At 43.3% G+C, this 16151-nt stretch overlaps 1 protein-coding gene across 3 annotated transcripts in view; it reads right to left on the reverse strand.

Annotated features, from left to right (window-relative positions):
• Positions 1 to 16151, reverse strand: part of RPS6KC1 (ribosomal protein S6 kinase C1) — a 91674-nt gene that overhangs the window by 58944 nt on the left and 16579 nt on the right. For all 3 annotated transcript variants that reach the window (XR_011854015.1, XR_011854014.1, XM_072140144.1), the window contains exons 6-8: positions 7998 to 8057; positions 6707 to 7069; positions 1193 to 1314 (exon numbers count right to left, since the gene is read on the reverse strand). Coding sequence is in view for 1 of the 3 variants with exons in the window: in XM_072140144.1 (XP_071996245.1) it covers positions 1193 to 1314; positions 6707 to 7069; positions 7998 to 8057 (545 nt within the window). In the remaining 2 variants the exon portion in view is untranslated. The remainder of the gene's footprint in view (positions 1 to 1192; positions 1315 to 6706; positions 7070 to 7997; positions 8058 to 16151) is intronic.

Below are 16151 nucleotides of genomic sequence, written 5' to 3' on the forward strand. Positions count from 1 at the left end.
GTGATGTCACACAGGTGCACGGCTCGTTATATCCCTGGTCATGTGATGTCCCACAGGTGCACGGCTCATTATATCCCTGGTCATGTGATGTCCCACAGGTGCACGGCTCATTATATCCCTGGTCATGTGATGTCCCACAGGTGTACAGCTCATTATATCCCTGGTCATGTGATGTCACACAGGTGCAAGGCTCATTAAATCCCTGGTCATGTGATGTCCCACAGGTGCACGGCTCATTATATCCCTGGTCATGTGATGTCCCACAGGTGCATGGCTCATTATATCCCTGGTCATGTGATGTCCCACAGGTGCAAGGCTCATTAAATCCCTGGTCATGTGATGTCACACAAGTCCTAGGCTCATTACATTCCTGGTCATGTGATGTCACACAGGTGCGCGGCTCACTATATCCCTGGTCATGTGATGTCACACAGGTGCACGGCTCGTTATATCCCTGGTCATGTGATGTCACACAGGTGCACGGCTCGTTATATCCCTGGTCATGTGATGTCACACAGGTGCACGGCTCGTTATATCCCTGGTCATGTGATGTCACACAGGTGCACGGCTCGTTATATCCCTGGACATGTGATGTCACACAGGTGCACGGCTCGTTATATCCCTGGACATGTGATGTCACACAGGTGCATGACTCGTTATATCCCTGGTCATGTGATGTCACCTGTGTAACTTTTCATTACACTTACAATATCAATTATTTTCTGAAAGTGAACAACCCCTTTAACAGCTTATTTGCATATCCAAGACGAAATCATCTTTTTTTATCACAGCTTTATAAATTTGTGGCCATATTAGGATGTTTCTGCCTCTACATTGTACCATCATTAATACGGGAGGTATTTTAGACCTGAAATGGGCTTCAAAGACTAAGAACTTGTATCTGCCCGAAACGCGTCAGGATAAATCGTGTTCTATAATGCAAACCAACTTCTAACGGATCAGAATAAAATTGAAGATAATAGTGTTGGAAAAGATTTCCCCCCCCCACGAATGGATTTTCCCCCAATCAAAGCAGGACCTTCTCTGCTGCACAGGGGAAGCTTCCGATATTCATGACCGCACATGGTACGAGCAGCGCGGCAGGGTGAGCTGTAACGCAGTTAACAATGCAAATTTGAGAATCTCACCCCCACCATCACCACCATAGGGACAAGTATTTTCTACAACTTACATCTAGCAGCATGTTCGCCTCTGATGGACGGCTAAGACAGAGACTAGAAATGGTTTCCGCGCGCATCAGGTACTCCGCCGTCTTCTTCTTCACCGCTTCACGTCGTGTAGGACTTGCCTCTCCTGCATCGAGAAGACGGAAAGTTTTAGAAGAGGTGTTATAGGTCCAAATTACCTGAGAACCACTGATCATGAAACCTATGTCCATCAATGCAATGAATGGATGGTCGCACATGCCCAGTGCTGCTCCACTCCATCCCTAGGGCCCGACACAGCCAAGTACACAGCTATTCTATCACTGTCACCCTAAAATTACAGAAGAGGCACAACCAGGAACCCCATTTATGTGATAAGTGGAACTCCTAATTGTGGGACCAACATTGACAAATCGGCCAGTGGACGACCCCTTTAAGATGCTTATTGTCCGGAAAAATAAACAAAAATACAAGCAAGCACCTCCCTAATGTCACTTATCAAAGATTAGACAGTTGGTTACTCTACTCCCTCTCCACCGCCCACTTTCAGTTAGAAGAGGGAGGGACTTGACTGCCTGGTCTCTATGGCAGCAGAGAAACCTCCTATTACTGGTGCTGACAGTCTAAGCTCCACCCCTTTCACTAAACTGTTGTATATCACTACTACACCTGCTATATAGAGTCTTTGATAAATAGATCTTGTTAAAGGGGCCTGTCACCAAGTATGAAATCCTGACAGACACACCTCGTGTGATCCTGTGTGAGGCCTTGATCAATGTGGGGTTTGTTTTTTAAAAATCCATCCACCCATTTAGAAGTTATGGCCAAAAACTAATGCAAATTTTCTTATACGAGTCAAGGGGGCGGTAACCGTTTATTTTTATACATCACAAAGGGACCCGCCCCCAGAGAATGCTCTAATGTTACATATAAACTTCTGGGGGCCGTATCTTTTGAACAGGTGGACGGATTTTTAAAAAACAAAAACCATATTGATCAGGAGCACGGTGGCGATCACATGAGGCTTATCAGTCAGGATTTTGTACTTGGTAACAAGGCAGACAAATGTAAAAATTTTATACACTTTATTATGTAAAAAAATTTGGAATTTTACACTAAAATCTGCTTTAGTTTTCTTGAGTATTTTATTACTATGCCCCTTTATCGTGTATTGTATCTACACATGAGTTACGTCTTACAGACCCTCCATAGAGTCTTTGTTGATGCGGATCATTTTCGGGGGGTCTCGGCTGTGGGCTTCTCACAAGGGAGCTACAAAAGCAGAGTCCAAGAAGCGCACATGGACTGTGTAATCGGCCGTTCCCAAGATCCGGGATAAAGGACGGCAGCCGGCGAGCCTCACCGGCCAGATGGATAATGGCAGCTTTTGGGAGCGATGTGATAACCAGATGCTGACCAAGCAATGCATGAATCCATCCATCAGCCACCGGTTCATGGCCAGAACAGAGTCCAACTAACATTGGAAGGGTCTCCACATCTTGTATCCGGCCGATGGAGACCCGGACGGCACGGAAAGTCTTATGTATGACATTTACTCCACAGACACAGCGGACAGCAGCGCCGGTCACATGTGCAAAGTATAAATATGGATGACGATACGACCCTCGCCGTCTATTATAAGATTGTTATTATTTTTAAAAATTTGTACAATTTGTCCTCTTATCCTGGTGATGAGGTTTTCAGTCATCGAGGAGTAAGGTAGATGTCATGTGGGTGTTGCCAAGAGTAATGTTTAGCTGTGGATGATGGGACCTGGCCCAAGGATCAGGTCCTGATTGTTGTGTGATGGGTCAGACCTCATATAAAGTAAGACTAATGTAAGACATATACTGAATAGCATGGATTTTCTGAAATATTTATTGGGGATGAACCAAATGATGTCCGATACCAAAAGGGATGGAGTGAGGCAAGGGAAGGTGGGTGCAGTTCAAGCTGTTTTGAGGTGGAAGCAAAGCATTAAAAAAAAGGGGGGCACTGGGTGAGAAACACAAGTGAAGGGGCAGAGAAGGCGCCAAAAGGGCGAGGGCAGAAGGAGGGCCGACAGAAGGGGCGAGGGCAGAAGGAGGGCCGACAGAAGGGGCGAGGGCAGAAGGAGGGCCGACAGAAGGGGGGAGGGCAGAAGGAGGGCCGACAGAAGGGGGGAGGGCAGAAGGAGGGCCGACAGAAGGGGGGAGGGCAGAAGGAGGGCCGACAGAAGGGGGGAGGGCAGAAGGAGGGCCGACAGAAGGGGGGAGGGCAGAAGGAGGGCCGACAGAAGGGGGGAGGGCAGAAGGAGGGCCGACAGAAGGGGCGAGGGCAGAAGGAGGGCAACAGAAAGGGGTAGGCAGAAGGGGGAAGGCAGAAGAGGGCAACAGAAGGGGGAAGGCAGAGGAGAGTGACAGAAGGGGGAGGGCAGACGATGGCAGGTAGAGGAGGGCAACAGAAGGGGCGAGGGCAGAGGTGGGTGACAAAAATGGTGAGGACAAAAGAGGGCAACAGATGGGAGGTAAAGAGTAAAAGAGACAAAAGGTACAAAGTAAGAGAAGGGGAAAGGTAAATAAAGCAAACAAAAGACAAGAGAAATGAGCAATCGACACTGGAGAGTGAACTACAGCTATTGCGCGAGAGACAGAATGAGTGAGAGAATAAAGTTGAGCGAGGGACAGTTCACGCTTCATCAATCCAGGTAAAAGGTTCTTATCCTGATCTACAAATACAGACTGTCCTCCCAATATCTATATATTCTGTATATACCTTCTGTATACCCCGCTAGTGCTCTCTGCGCTCTCAGCCGGGACTACTGATAAATTATCAGCTCACACTTCTAAAAATGCAGGAATTAAAGACCCTACTATAAACCCTTCGAGATTCCCGGCTTTTACCAGGGGGCGGGGGGAGTGGGGGGGGGGGGATCAGCAGCTGCGCCTAATCCAGATCCGCATGAATGAGAATATTTCAGCTACAGAAACCTCCCCCTCGGTTTATTTTCCATTTGACTTTCCTGTAATTATTTTGTAAACTGTTCGCATAACAATACATAAAAACATCTGCAAAAACAGGTAATTAACGTGTCAAGCCTAACTAATGCATTTTTATGGTGTCCATGCTTCGTCAGCTGTAATTATAAGTCTTTTTAAGCAAATGATGGTGCGGCGGTGGCGGCGCTGTGCAACTGCTTATTTCGGAGGCAGTTTTTTTTTTTTTCTGGTTAGTGCAAACACAACATAAACTCAAAAGCTACTTAATTACCTGTAAAACCAAACTTAACACACATTTACAGGCGGACGAGAAATTACTCCTTCGCTCCGAAAAAACGTACCAATAACACGCCTGGGCGCCCATCTCCCGGGAACAATGAGCTGCCTGAGAACACCAATTAATTGTGCAGAGTTTTTACACAATGCAACCTATAGAAATGTGCCGGGAGTCGCAACCGGGCAAATGACTGTTTTGATGCGGAATGTAAATAATCCTTTTAGTGGAAACAAATTAGGGAGTAGCAGGAGAGGGAGGGGGGAGAGAGGGATTGGATTGGCGTTGGGTTGGGTTGGAATTTTGCGTACAACGTATGGAATGTAGAGGAAAGGGAATGGTTCCATATGGAGTCCATGAGCTCCACTGCGTTTTGGGGAGACCTGGTTGGTTATTAGTGAAACCAAAGGTGAACTGGGATGAATATTTGGGAACAAACAGCTTGGATAACTCCAAAGATCAGTAGTAGAGGCGGCAGCAAGTCCCAATAATCTGCCCATACACTAAAGGCTCATTGTCAGGGCCACGTTATGGCCTTCTATGGCTCCCGATGACGATTCGATGAGCACGCAGTGCGTCACTTGACCGCCAATGGGTTGGGACACTTGTCTGCCTATGGAGGGAGATGGGTGAAGACCGAAATACTGGAGAACATAGGACGTGCTCATGATACGGTACGATGAACAATACCGCCATGTAAAGTGATGGCCGTATTGCCCATTGAAACTAATGTGGCCGTATGATAGGGGTAGGGTAAGGGTAGTATACGGCAGTTTTCATATGTTCGTGTGAAAGGGGCATACACACTGTAAGCCAACCAATAAAAATCAGTGGAGGCTCTATAGGACTTCCATAATGGTTCAGGCGGACAAGCCAAAACCAGAAGTCCTGGCCTCTCTGGAGAAGTGTGGGGGACTTGGAGGCCCCCGCAGGTAAGTATCAGTTATCACAAGCCCTGCATAGAAGAAATAAATGGGATACATATGTTACATTTGGCTTGGGGCTAGGTTATAGCCAGGCCTCAGGCAAAGTGTTTGTCCCAAGAATTTAAGTCATACCCGATCCACAGGGAAGGAGAACGGACCCCCCAGCAATCTGGAGAACAGTGACCCTATTGCCACTAATGGGTGGATCGGCAGGACGAGCTGTTGGAGATACGCGTTGGAGCTACACCTATACCAGGACCCGAGTTGTAAAGATTTTGGGGGTCTAGTTCTTGTGGGGGTTTCAGCATTTGGGGGCTCAACAATTACCTTGTTCACAGAAATACTTAGAACAAACCCTTTAAGTTCCGGCTGTTTTATCGAGGGCCTGCTTTTTATTGCATCCCTTTAGGAAACCAACCAGGAAAATCCATCATGATAAACCAAGGACACTTACTTTCTAAAAATATCTACTTTTAAAAATGATGCTAATGAACCAGAAGGCCTCCAGGGGTGGATGTTACCAGAACCTCTTCATGCTGTCTCCCCCTCCCCATGTATGCGGTAATCTCAAACAGTGGGAGGGGGAAGTGCTCCTGCACAGAGCCCTTTAGACTCATCAACAGTTGATTTTAGAAGGAAGGGGGCCATGCTGCAGATTCACAGGCTGCGACACTGTGCAGGAGAACATCCCCCTCCCACTCTACTGCTGTTAGATCACATCAGGCCAGTGAAGCTGCAGCACACAGAGGGGCTCTGGTAACCTTATTGTATCCTTCCATAATTGTTGCTCCACTTAACCTGCACCCAATATGCAAATTAGGCTCCACAAAGTCAGGAGGATGTTTGTTCCCACCCAGGACCACCCTCTTGACAGTAGAAAAAATTATTAACATCCTGGATATAGAATCTGACAGAGATATGATTAAAGGGCATAAAAAATTTGGGAAAATCCAGAAAGCATACAAAGATAATTTTTGCAAAATATCTCCCCCCTTCTTTTGCCTAATGGAAACTCACACAGTAGGAGGGGGAAGTGCTTCTCCACAATGTAACAGCCCGTGAAACTACAGCACAAAGGGGCTCTAGTAACGTCCCCAAGAGCCCTAGCTCATTAGCATAATTTTAAAACTTAATGTATGGATCACAAACATAAGAAGATTACCAAAAAGTCAAGGAGCCTAGGTTTATGAGTAATGTCCCTGGTTTATGATGATGGATTTTGATAGTAAATTTCCTTGATCTTCTAGAGATAGGCCATCGCTGCAAAGACTTGGAAAACCCCTTTAAAATGGGTTTAAAATGTCAGGACAGCTTTGACGTCCTGATCAAGCAAGTTTCAATAAAGCTACTTGAAGTAATCACCTTGTACACCCTCTAAAAGGAGATCCACCCCTTTCCGGTAGTACCCAAATGCCGCCTCGTAGTCCTGCTCCGTCTCCTTCTTCATCGCCAGAGTTATCAGCTCCCCGGCCCGCGTCACGTAGTCAGATTTTCCGAGCTTCTGCTTTATTTTGGCGGTGAACAAGCTGCGGCTCTCCTTTTCACCTTCAGGTTTTACCCCTTCAAAACTGGAACCAGGAAAGTTCTGCGCTGCCGATCCAGGGGACGGAGGAACGGAGAACGGTTTACTGGGGGAGATCTGGTTGGAGGCCATTCCATCATCCGCACCGGAGAGAGAGTCTATGTCTACGGTCAATGAGATGAGGTCACTGTCACTGGAGAGACCTGAGAAAAGTAAAAGGGAATGGATGTGACTACTAATCTCTTATTACCCCTCTGACCACCAGGGCCCATCATACTCCACTACCGGGACACAAAGTTATAAACTCAGAGGTTATATACTGCCGCCTAATACATGGTGGCTGTTGTCAGGTACTGAGAAGATTGTACATAGTGTCCTATCTGCAGGAGGCATGTTATAGAGCCGAAGGATATGAGCAGATAGTACATAGTGTCCTATCTGCAGGAGGCATGTTATAGAGCAGGAGGAGTTGAGTAGATTGTGCATAGTGTCCTATCTGCAGGAGGCACGTTATAGAGCAGGAGGAGTTGAGCAGATTGTGCATAGTGTCCTATCTGCAGGAGGCATGTTATACAGCAGGAGGAGCTGAGCAGATTGTACATAGTGTCCTATATGGAGGCAGCATGTTATAGAGCAGGAGGAGCTGAGCAGATTGTACATAGTGTCCTATCTGCAGGCAGCATGTTATACAGCAGGAGGAGCTGATCAGATTGTACATAGTGTCCTATCTGGAGGCAGCATGTTATAGAGCAGGAGGAGCTGAGCAGATTGTACAGTGTCCTATCTGCAGGCAGCATGTTATAGAGCAGGAAGCTTTGTAAGGCCCCCTTTTACACAACGTTTATAGCGGCCATAGGCTAGCCGTTTGAACAGCAGCCAGCACAGGCACGCCATAAGTGCAGTGCACACAGCACAGTACAGTAAGTACACACGTGTGTCACCATACTGTGTCATTGCCAGAAAAAAGAGAGAGAGTTCCCGGCACGACCATAGCATAGATTAGTGTGAAAGAAGCCTAACACGCTGCAGATTGTATCCTATATAAAATGTTGAAGACCGGGCTATAGGGCTGGCACCGCACACGTGCCACAATACAACATAAGTCGGGCTGTATATCAGCCGATAACTCACCCCCACATTCAGACTGGCTGGTGAACGTCACGTCATCTAGTCCACAAGAGTCTTTCCTTACTAAAAAGTAAATGAATAATGAAATTAATCAAAAATAAAGATTTGTGAGTTTTTAAAGTTCAAAATCAACTCTATTCATTATAACATGGAACTCGGTTTACAACCACAAGATGATTCTGGCCATCAGTGGGGGGTGATGACTGGGCCCCCCTCAGGCTGTAATACTAACCTAGTGCTGTATACTGGAGAACCAATTCCCAAATATCCAGGTGATTGTGTCGTCCGATATGAATATAGCCCAATATAAGAATATAAGCCCAATATATATACTCGAGTATAAGCCTAGTTTTTCAGCACAAAAAATTGTGTTGAAAAAATCCAAACTCTGCTTATACTCGAGTAAAAAAAATATAGGTTTTACCAGGTTTTGTGGTAAAATTAGGGGCCTCGGCTTATACTTGGGTCGGCTTATACTCGAATATATACGTAAATAGCCGTAATTACGCTTACTTTATAAATTGTATCTATTCTACAGCGCACAATAAAAAAAGTCTATGAGACCATAGTAAAAAGACAACGATCAAAATTAAAGAACACTTTTACATATTTGCAAGTTATTGGTGTAAATCTGGTAAATCCAGTGCTAATCTCCTTCATAATCTGACAAAGTCGATATAACTGGTGCCTAACTTTTCAGTTTTCATTGACTTTGCAAAAATGTTGTGTCGTTCCAAAGTGAGTGAAACCCTCCAGCAGCCAAATATCTAGATTAAGGACAGAGGGGAGACCCTATCGGCCGTAGTAAGAGAAGGTGGTCATTCCAAGTCCGTGGTTTCTAGAATATTATATATTTACAACATTCCAAACTCATTCAAATCCCCCAAGAAGGATGGTCGCCATTGAGAAACAATGCAAGAGAGGACAGGATAATGCGGAGAATCTCCATGGGTAATTGTTTCATCTCTGCAGATGGAATTGCTAGGCACTGAACAGGGTACAGATCTGTCTCCTCATACAGTGTAGCAATTTTTAAAGGAAACCGACCATGAGGAATCTACCATTAGAAGTAGATCTGATGGTTTTATTCCTTATAACTACTTCTGCCTGATTTTTAAATCTAATTTAACAATTAAAAAACTTTATAAACTTAATATGTACATTACCTGGAAAGGCTTCTGGGGCGTGAAGGCTGGAAAGGCTTCTGGCCGGGCGCAGTGTCTACTCCCCATCCCAGTGGCATAACCCCCACTTGAGCGTTTCGGGCACGCACCTCTCTTTCGATGTCCTGTGTGCTATGGAGCCCGCGTAGTAGCTCCAACTCCTGTCTGGGATGACAGTGATGAAACGTGCAGAGTGTTCTGGGAGCTCTAATAACTCTAATCCGGGACAGGAGTCGGAGCTACTGTGCGTGTGCTCCATAGCACACAGCACTTCTAAAAGAGGAGCACGCCCACAATGTGCTAGTGGGCGTCCCTGCGCCTGGGGTGTTACTCCATGCCCCGGTAGCCTCTCCAGGCAATTTATACAATAAGCTTTTAAAGTGTTTTAGTTTTAAAGATTAGTCAAATATTTATTTGTTTGGCCACTCCCCCCGATTTCCGACACATCTGATCGCGTGCGCCAAAAACCCGGGGCAATTCGGCGCAAAACGGAAAAATTCGAAAAAACCCGACGGAAAAAAAACGTGATTCGGACCCTTCGGAAATGTGCCCCATTATGTTCGCCATCAAACTGGGTAAAGACTGAACCCAAAGTGTGCAAAGTAGTTAGGAGGACGTTGAAAAGGTGGTGGAGGTGGAAGTGTCATGATTTAGGGAATATTTCCTGCCATACAGCAGTTCCTTGAAACAGAAAACATTGAAACAATGGAATGGTCCAGAGTCCTAATCTAACCCCAATAGAAAACCTGGAAATTCCTTGGCGACAAAGTTATGGCGCAAGAAACCCTCATTAGTCACAAAACTGTGGAAGAGGTTTAAAGGGGTTATCTGGGTTTAAAAAATGTTTTATGGCCGGGCTGGGGAGGGCTAGTTAAACATAATAAACATGGACTTACCTCCTCCGGCGCCGCCGATGTCCCGCGCCGCGGTCCCTTCGATCCCTGCCCCTGTTGTTTACAGGAGCACGGAAGCCGTGCACAGGGAGCTTCCGGTCCGCGATGTGGCCGGCTCCTCCCATCCGTCCCTATCTCTCAGCGTGACCTCTGGTGACCTCTCTGGATGTTACTATAGTCCCCGGCTGCAATAATCAGCTGTAAGGTGTCTGTAATGAAGCTTTATTGATAATCCTTGGTCCCATTACAGCAAAAAAATTTTAAACTACAATTGTCACTGGGGCCAAAAATTTTTTTGTCTGGATCTACAATGATAAAATATACAGTTTCGACTTACCGTATATACTCGTGTATAAGCCGACCCGAGTATAAGCCGAGGCCCCTAATTTTACCACAAAATACTGGGAAAACCTATTGACTCGAGTATAAGCAGAGGGTGGGAAATGCATTGGTCACAGCCTCCCCAGTATATAGCCAGCCAGCCCCTGCCCCAGTGTATATAGCCTGCCGCCACTGCCGAACAGATCGCACAGAAGATATACAGGGGTCGCCGGAAAGGTGAGTTTAGATATATTTATTTTTTTGACTCGAGTATAAGCCGAGTTTGGGTTTTTCAGCACATTTTTTGTGCTGAAAAACTAGGCTTATACTCAAGTATATAAGCTGCATACAAATTCAACTTAAGAACAAACCCAAGGAACCCATCTTGTACATAACCCAGGGACTCCCTGTACAAACATTAAGACATACAAATACTGATCACAACTAAAAATTAGATTTTTACTGTCAAATTTCAATTTTTAATTAATTTTAATTATAGATATTTAACTCATGTAAAAAAGTAGGGAATAATAAACAGAAGTGTAAATATTCTGAATGATTTTCCAAGACACTCTAACGTTCAGTGAAAAGCAATTGTGAGACACAAAACAGAGATCGATACTGATAGCAACAATTAGTAAAAAATCCAAATGCAGAAAATCTAAAAGACGTTATTATAATGCTTTTAAAAAAAATGTTAAGAGAGTAAGCAATTTATATAATTTTGAGTAGTCAAATTTTTTTCTTAATTTTTTTTTTTTTAATTAAAGCTCTTGTAACTTTAGCCTAAATTTTTTTTTTTTTTTTCAACTCCAATGAGCCAGAGCCTTTTAAATGTAAAAATCGTTCTATGTGGTCATAATAAACTTTTACCAATAATTGAAATACAAATCACCCTGAACATTATTTGCCACCCAAATTTATGGTAGGAGAATTTGGTACGAAATTATACACAGGCAGTCCCCGGGTTACGTACAAGATAGCGTCGATAGGTTTGTACTTAAGTTGAATTTGTATGCAAGTCGAAACTGTATATTTTATAATTGTAGATCCAGACAAAAATTTTTTTGTCCCAATGTAAATTGGAGTTTTACATTTTTTGCTGTAATGGGACCAAGGATTATCAATAAAGCTTCATTACAGACACCTTACAGCTGATCATTGCAGTCTGGGACTATAGTAAAGCATTCAGAGAGGTCACCAGAGGTCAGAGAGGTCTGTCTGTAACTATGGGTTGTCTGTAAGTCGGGTGTCCTTAAGTAGGGGACTGCCTGTATTTCATTTACTATAATTTAGAAAACCTGTGAACGTAATGCATAATTTTTTTTTTAAAAAAATGTATAATATAGCTATAAAATAGCTCAAAGAAACAACTAACTTCACATTGCAGAAGAGATTGGAGTCACTGTGCAAATATCAAACTTGTACTCGGCTCAAAAAAACAGGACAAAACTTAAATTTTTTTAATGATTTTTAATTTCTTTTTGCCGTTTGATTTGATGTTTGATAGTCGTTTAATAAAAAAAATAAAAAATAATAAAAAAAAAAGCAATAATTTTTTATTTTCTAAATTAAAAAAAAATAATTACATTTTACCCCGTGGTCTGCAAATTGCAACAGAAAAAAAAAATGACAGATTGGTTTGAGGAAAAAAAAAAAAAAAACAGCAGCCTGAGTAATATCCTATGTAAGGTGTCATAATATGAACTTAACATTCCCCTTGTAAATGCTTGTCAGGCAATTTGAATGTAAGTGCAGGAAAAATGAATATGCATCAGTTTCGACCTCTGTCAGAAGAAGAGATTGTCTCGCAGGCATCTTACATGATTATAGAAAAGGCTTTTCACGCGGTAAGTGCGGCGCGGCCATCCTTCAGATGTGCTCATGAATACACACTCCTGGCGCCCGCTCCTGGCAGCGCCTTCCCCTGCTCAGCTTCCAACACAGACGCAGAAAAAACTAACAATTATTATTGTGTTACAGGTGAGCGAGCAAAGGCGCGGGGAGAAATAGAGACACATACAGGAAAAAAAAAACTAATAAAAAAACAAACAAAAACCGCCTGGAAATGGCACATCTTTAACACTTCGGGTGCAGAAACGGCACAGGCTTTACACGTCGACGTAACCGTTAACGGGAACTCAGAATTCAAATGTTTCTTTTAAAATTTTCGTGAAAATTTATGAAATATTTTAAGGAAATATTTTAAGGAAATAAAACGCAGATACTAGAGGTACAACTAAATAGATCAGACACGGAAAGAATTTTTTTTTTTTTGTGGGTGCCTCGATGTAATATTTGTTTGGGTAGGAATTAACAAATTTTGCAAAAAAAAAAAAAAAAAAAGTATAGTAAATAAGAAAACCATTCCAAACGGAATTCTAATAAAATTAAAAAAAAAAAAAAGTAAATAAAAAAATGGAATTAAAAATAAATTCTAAAACAGTTTACGCGTTTTGAAAGCAGAATGGGCTCCTAGGGGGCGAGCCGAGGGGGGGCCGCAGACAGCAGCCGAGGGGGGCAAGCAAGGGGCCTGTGCACTTGCTACAGGCCAGCGACCATTCAGTTGTAAATAGTGGCTCCACCAAATTCGGGAAGCCAGACCCTCCTGATGTATCCAGCGTGCCGGAGGGGCGGGGTTTTGTTATACTTTGGAGCATTAAATCAAATCTGTTGATGCCGATCTGTAGTCTTAATGGGACATGGAATTAGTGAAGTAGTCGGGAGTCTCATGAGTCCATTGATTGGAGACAGAGGGCCGGTAACCTCCTCTCAACCAAGAGGGTCCGCAAACAAATCGAGAGCAACATTACTGGAAAGGGGGCCCAAAAAATGACCAGAAAACCTCTTTAGTTATATCATATAATAAAGATTGCATGGTAGGCTCAAGACAAGGAAGCCACTATTTTTCCACAACTTTTTGTCTGGGGGCGTTGGACTATGCTGGACAATATAATCAGGGGCCGGTCAGGAGCACACGTTTTACAGGGCATCATTGGTACTGACTCTATATGTAAGGAACAGAATTCCTAAATTCTGTAATATGTTACACCTCATGTAACATAAAAGGGGGCAGTACCTTACAGAGCAACTTACCTTTTTAACAAGACTTGATTTCCCAGCAGTTTTCCCCACTCCGGCCTCTCTAAGTGGGTGAGTGGAGACCTAGCTGCTGTGACTCACTGCTCCCCCTCCCCTCTCCATAGACACCAAGGTAATCCAACAACTCAGTGAGTTTGCAGGTAAGAAAGAATTCAGCAAACAGATCAGAGATAAATACAGGCAATCCCCGGGTTACGTACAAGATAGGGTCCGGAGGTTTGTTCTTAAGTTGAATTTGTATGCAAGTCGAAACTGTATATTTTATTATTGTAGATCCAGACAAAAAATTACTGCCACAATGACAATTGGAGTTTAAACATTTTTTGCTGTAATGGGACCAAGGATTATCAATAAAGCTCCATTACAGTCACCTTACAGCTGATCATTACAGTCTGGGACTATAGTAAAGCATTCAGAAAGCTTCAGAGGTCAGAGGGGTCTGTCTGTAAGTCGGGTGTCCTTAAGTAGGGGACCACCTGTAGTGCCTGGTAAGTGGAGAAAGAAGCCCCATGTTCTAATAAGATACATTACAAAGACTCTTGAAGTCACTTATTCTATTCTTTAAAGCAGACGGACTCAGTTTTAGGCGCGGTTTTATACAAGAGGACAGATTTTGTCCAAATGTTCACACTGGCGGATTACGTAGTCACCAGAATGCTCAAGACATCCAATGCTATGCGTCATCAACCAAAGTGTAGCTTCACTTTGACCGTTTCGTGTAACCTATCTTTTGTTATGTAGCACCTAGAAACTGCTACTGGTGTCATATTAAAAGATAAGAAACGCATCTTTCAGATCACATCAGACTAGTGTTGTGTGAGAACCAGAGACACAGGCAGCTAAAGACATAGTTGGAAATGCAAGCTGAATATTTAGTATCGAGTTCCCACTATAATTGCATTTCCAACTATAATAATAATAATTCCTTTATTTATATAGCACACAGATTACGCAGCGCTGCACAGAACTTGCCAAATCAGTCCCCGTCCCTAATGGGGCTCACAATCTAATCAACCTACCAGTATGTTTTGGAGTGTGGGAGGAAACCAGAGGACCTGGAGGGAACCCACGCAAACACGGAGAGAACATACAAACTCTTTGCAGATGTTGACCCTGGGACTTGAACCCAGGTCCCCAGCGCTGCAAGTATTTTCTGTAGCTCACAAAGCCATGAGCCTGATGTTATCTGAAAGATGAGATCCTTATCTTTAATATAACACTAGCAGCATGTTTCTAGGTGCTATAGAACAGAAAATTCAGGCTTCTGAAGTGACTCTCCCTCTGCAACCGCTAAACTTGACTCATCTCGTGAAAATAAGAGGAGAAGAGTCATATTTGCCCGACTTTAGAGGAGATTTTGGGTGAGATTTCACATAATAGAGCGAATTCTAGAGAGGACATTTCACCCCCTACCTAAGTGGTCTGGTAGTTTAGTGGGGTCAAAGCTGCTGACAGGTTCTCTGTAAGTTCTGCATTTATTCATCCCTCCCTAGAGGCAATTATTGCTCTGAGCCGAACGCCTTTAAACAGTTAATGGCGATGGGATAACAAGTGCAGATGCCGCTGGGTTTGCGGTGCGTGTTTTCAGGTCCTGCACATTACAAAGCGCCCGGCGCCATCCTCCAGATAAAATGCCATTTACTTGCCCTGCAAAATTAGCAGTTGATTAATTCAGATTCTGTAGATTATTGTGGGTCACCATTGACAGCTGTATTATGTGCAATCATTGTCGCTGAGTGCCACAACACTTAATTGGCACTGTCACTTAAGGAAAAAAAAAAAAAAATCAAAAAACAAAAAATTGAAATGTGGAAGGGGAAAAAAAAAAAAAAAAAAAACAGGTATTCATTTTTCAAGTGTTTTGAAGGCCGGCACTGAATTTGCATCTCTCAATCACAGATGTTTCCAGATTCTGACACTAAATTCTAAATATTTACGCGAAAGACATTCATCGGAGCGGCCCCCGATCGGCGCCGAGAGGAGGCAAAGTAAAGCAACACTGCCACCAAGAGGTGAGAGGGGGAAGTGCACCCGCTTTATCCAAAGATTCAGCATTTTGTAGATTTGAAGTGCAACCATAAAGTAGCAAAAAGTAGGGAGCCCGGGCATAGGGGGCTTTATGTAATGTAACTGTATGACTACGGTAGGTGATATGTCATTAGGGCTCTTTGAATCTAATATAACTTTCACTACGGACCTGCAGGGCAAAATCTAACTATAGGATTAAAAGGATGTTATATTTAACCCCATTATGACTGACGTATGGCTTTATATATCCTATTTGCACCTGCCCAATGAAGACAGCATACACACAAACATATCATATACACACACACACATACATACACATACATATATATATATATATATATATATACACACGTACGTACGTGTGTGTATTACATACACACACACACACGAATACAGTATCAATCTAAAGAGCCGTGGCTACTAGAAACACAATTCTAGTGTCCTATTAAAAAGGAATATCTCTACTTTAATATAATTTCAGTACCATTAAAATTACAGCTAAAAAAGTGATTTTTTTAAAGGACGTCTACCACCAGGATAAAGGATTGTAAACCAAGCACACTGACATACAGGTGTGTGCCCCCTCTAGTAGGTTCCGCTCTTCTTTTAACTTCTTATACCCTTGTTTTTTACAAAAAAAAAAAATT

Source organism: Engystomops pustulosus, chromosome 3 (assembly GCF_040894005.1).
Source record: "Engystomops pustulosus chromosome 3, aEngPut4.maternal, whole genome shotgun sequence".
Lineage (NCBI taxonomy): Eukaryota > Metazoa > Chordata > Amphibia > Anura > Leptodactylidae > Engystomops > Engystomops pustulosus.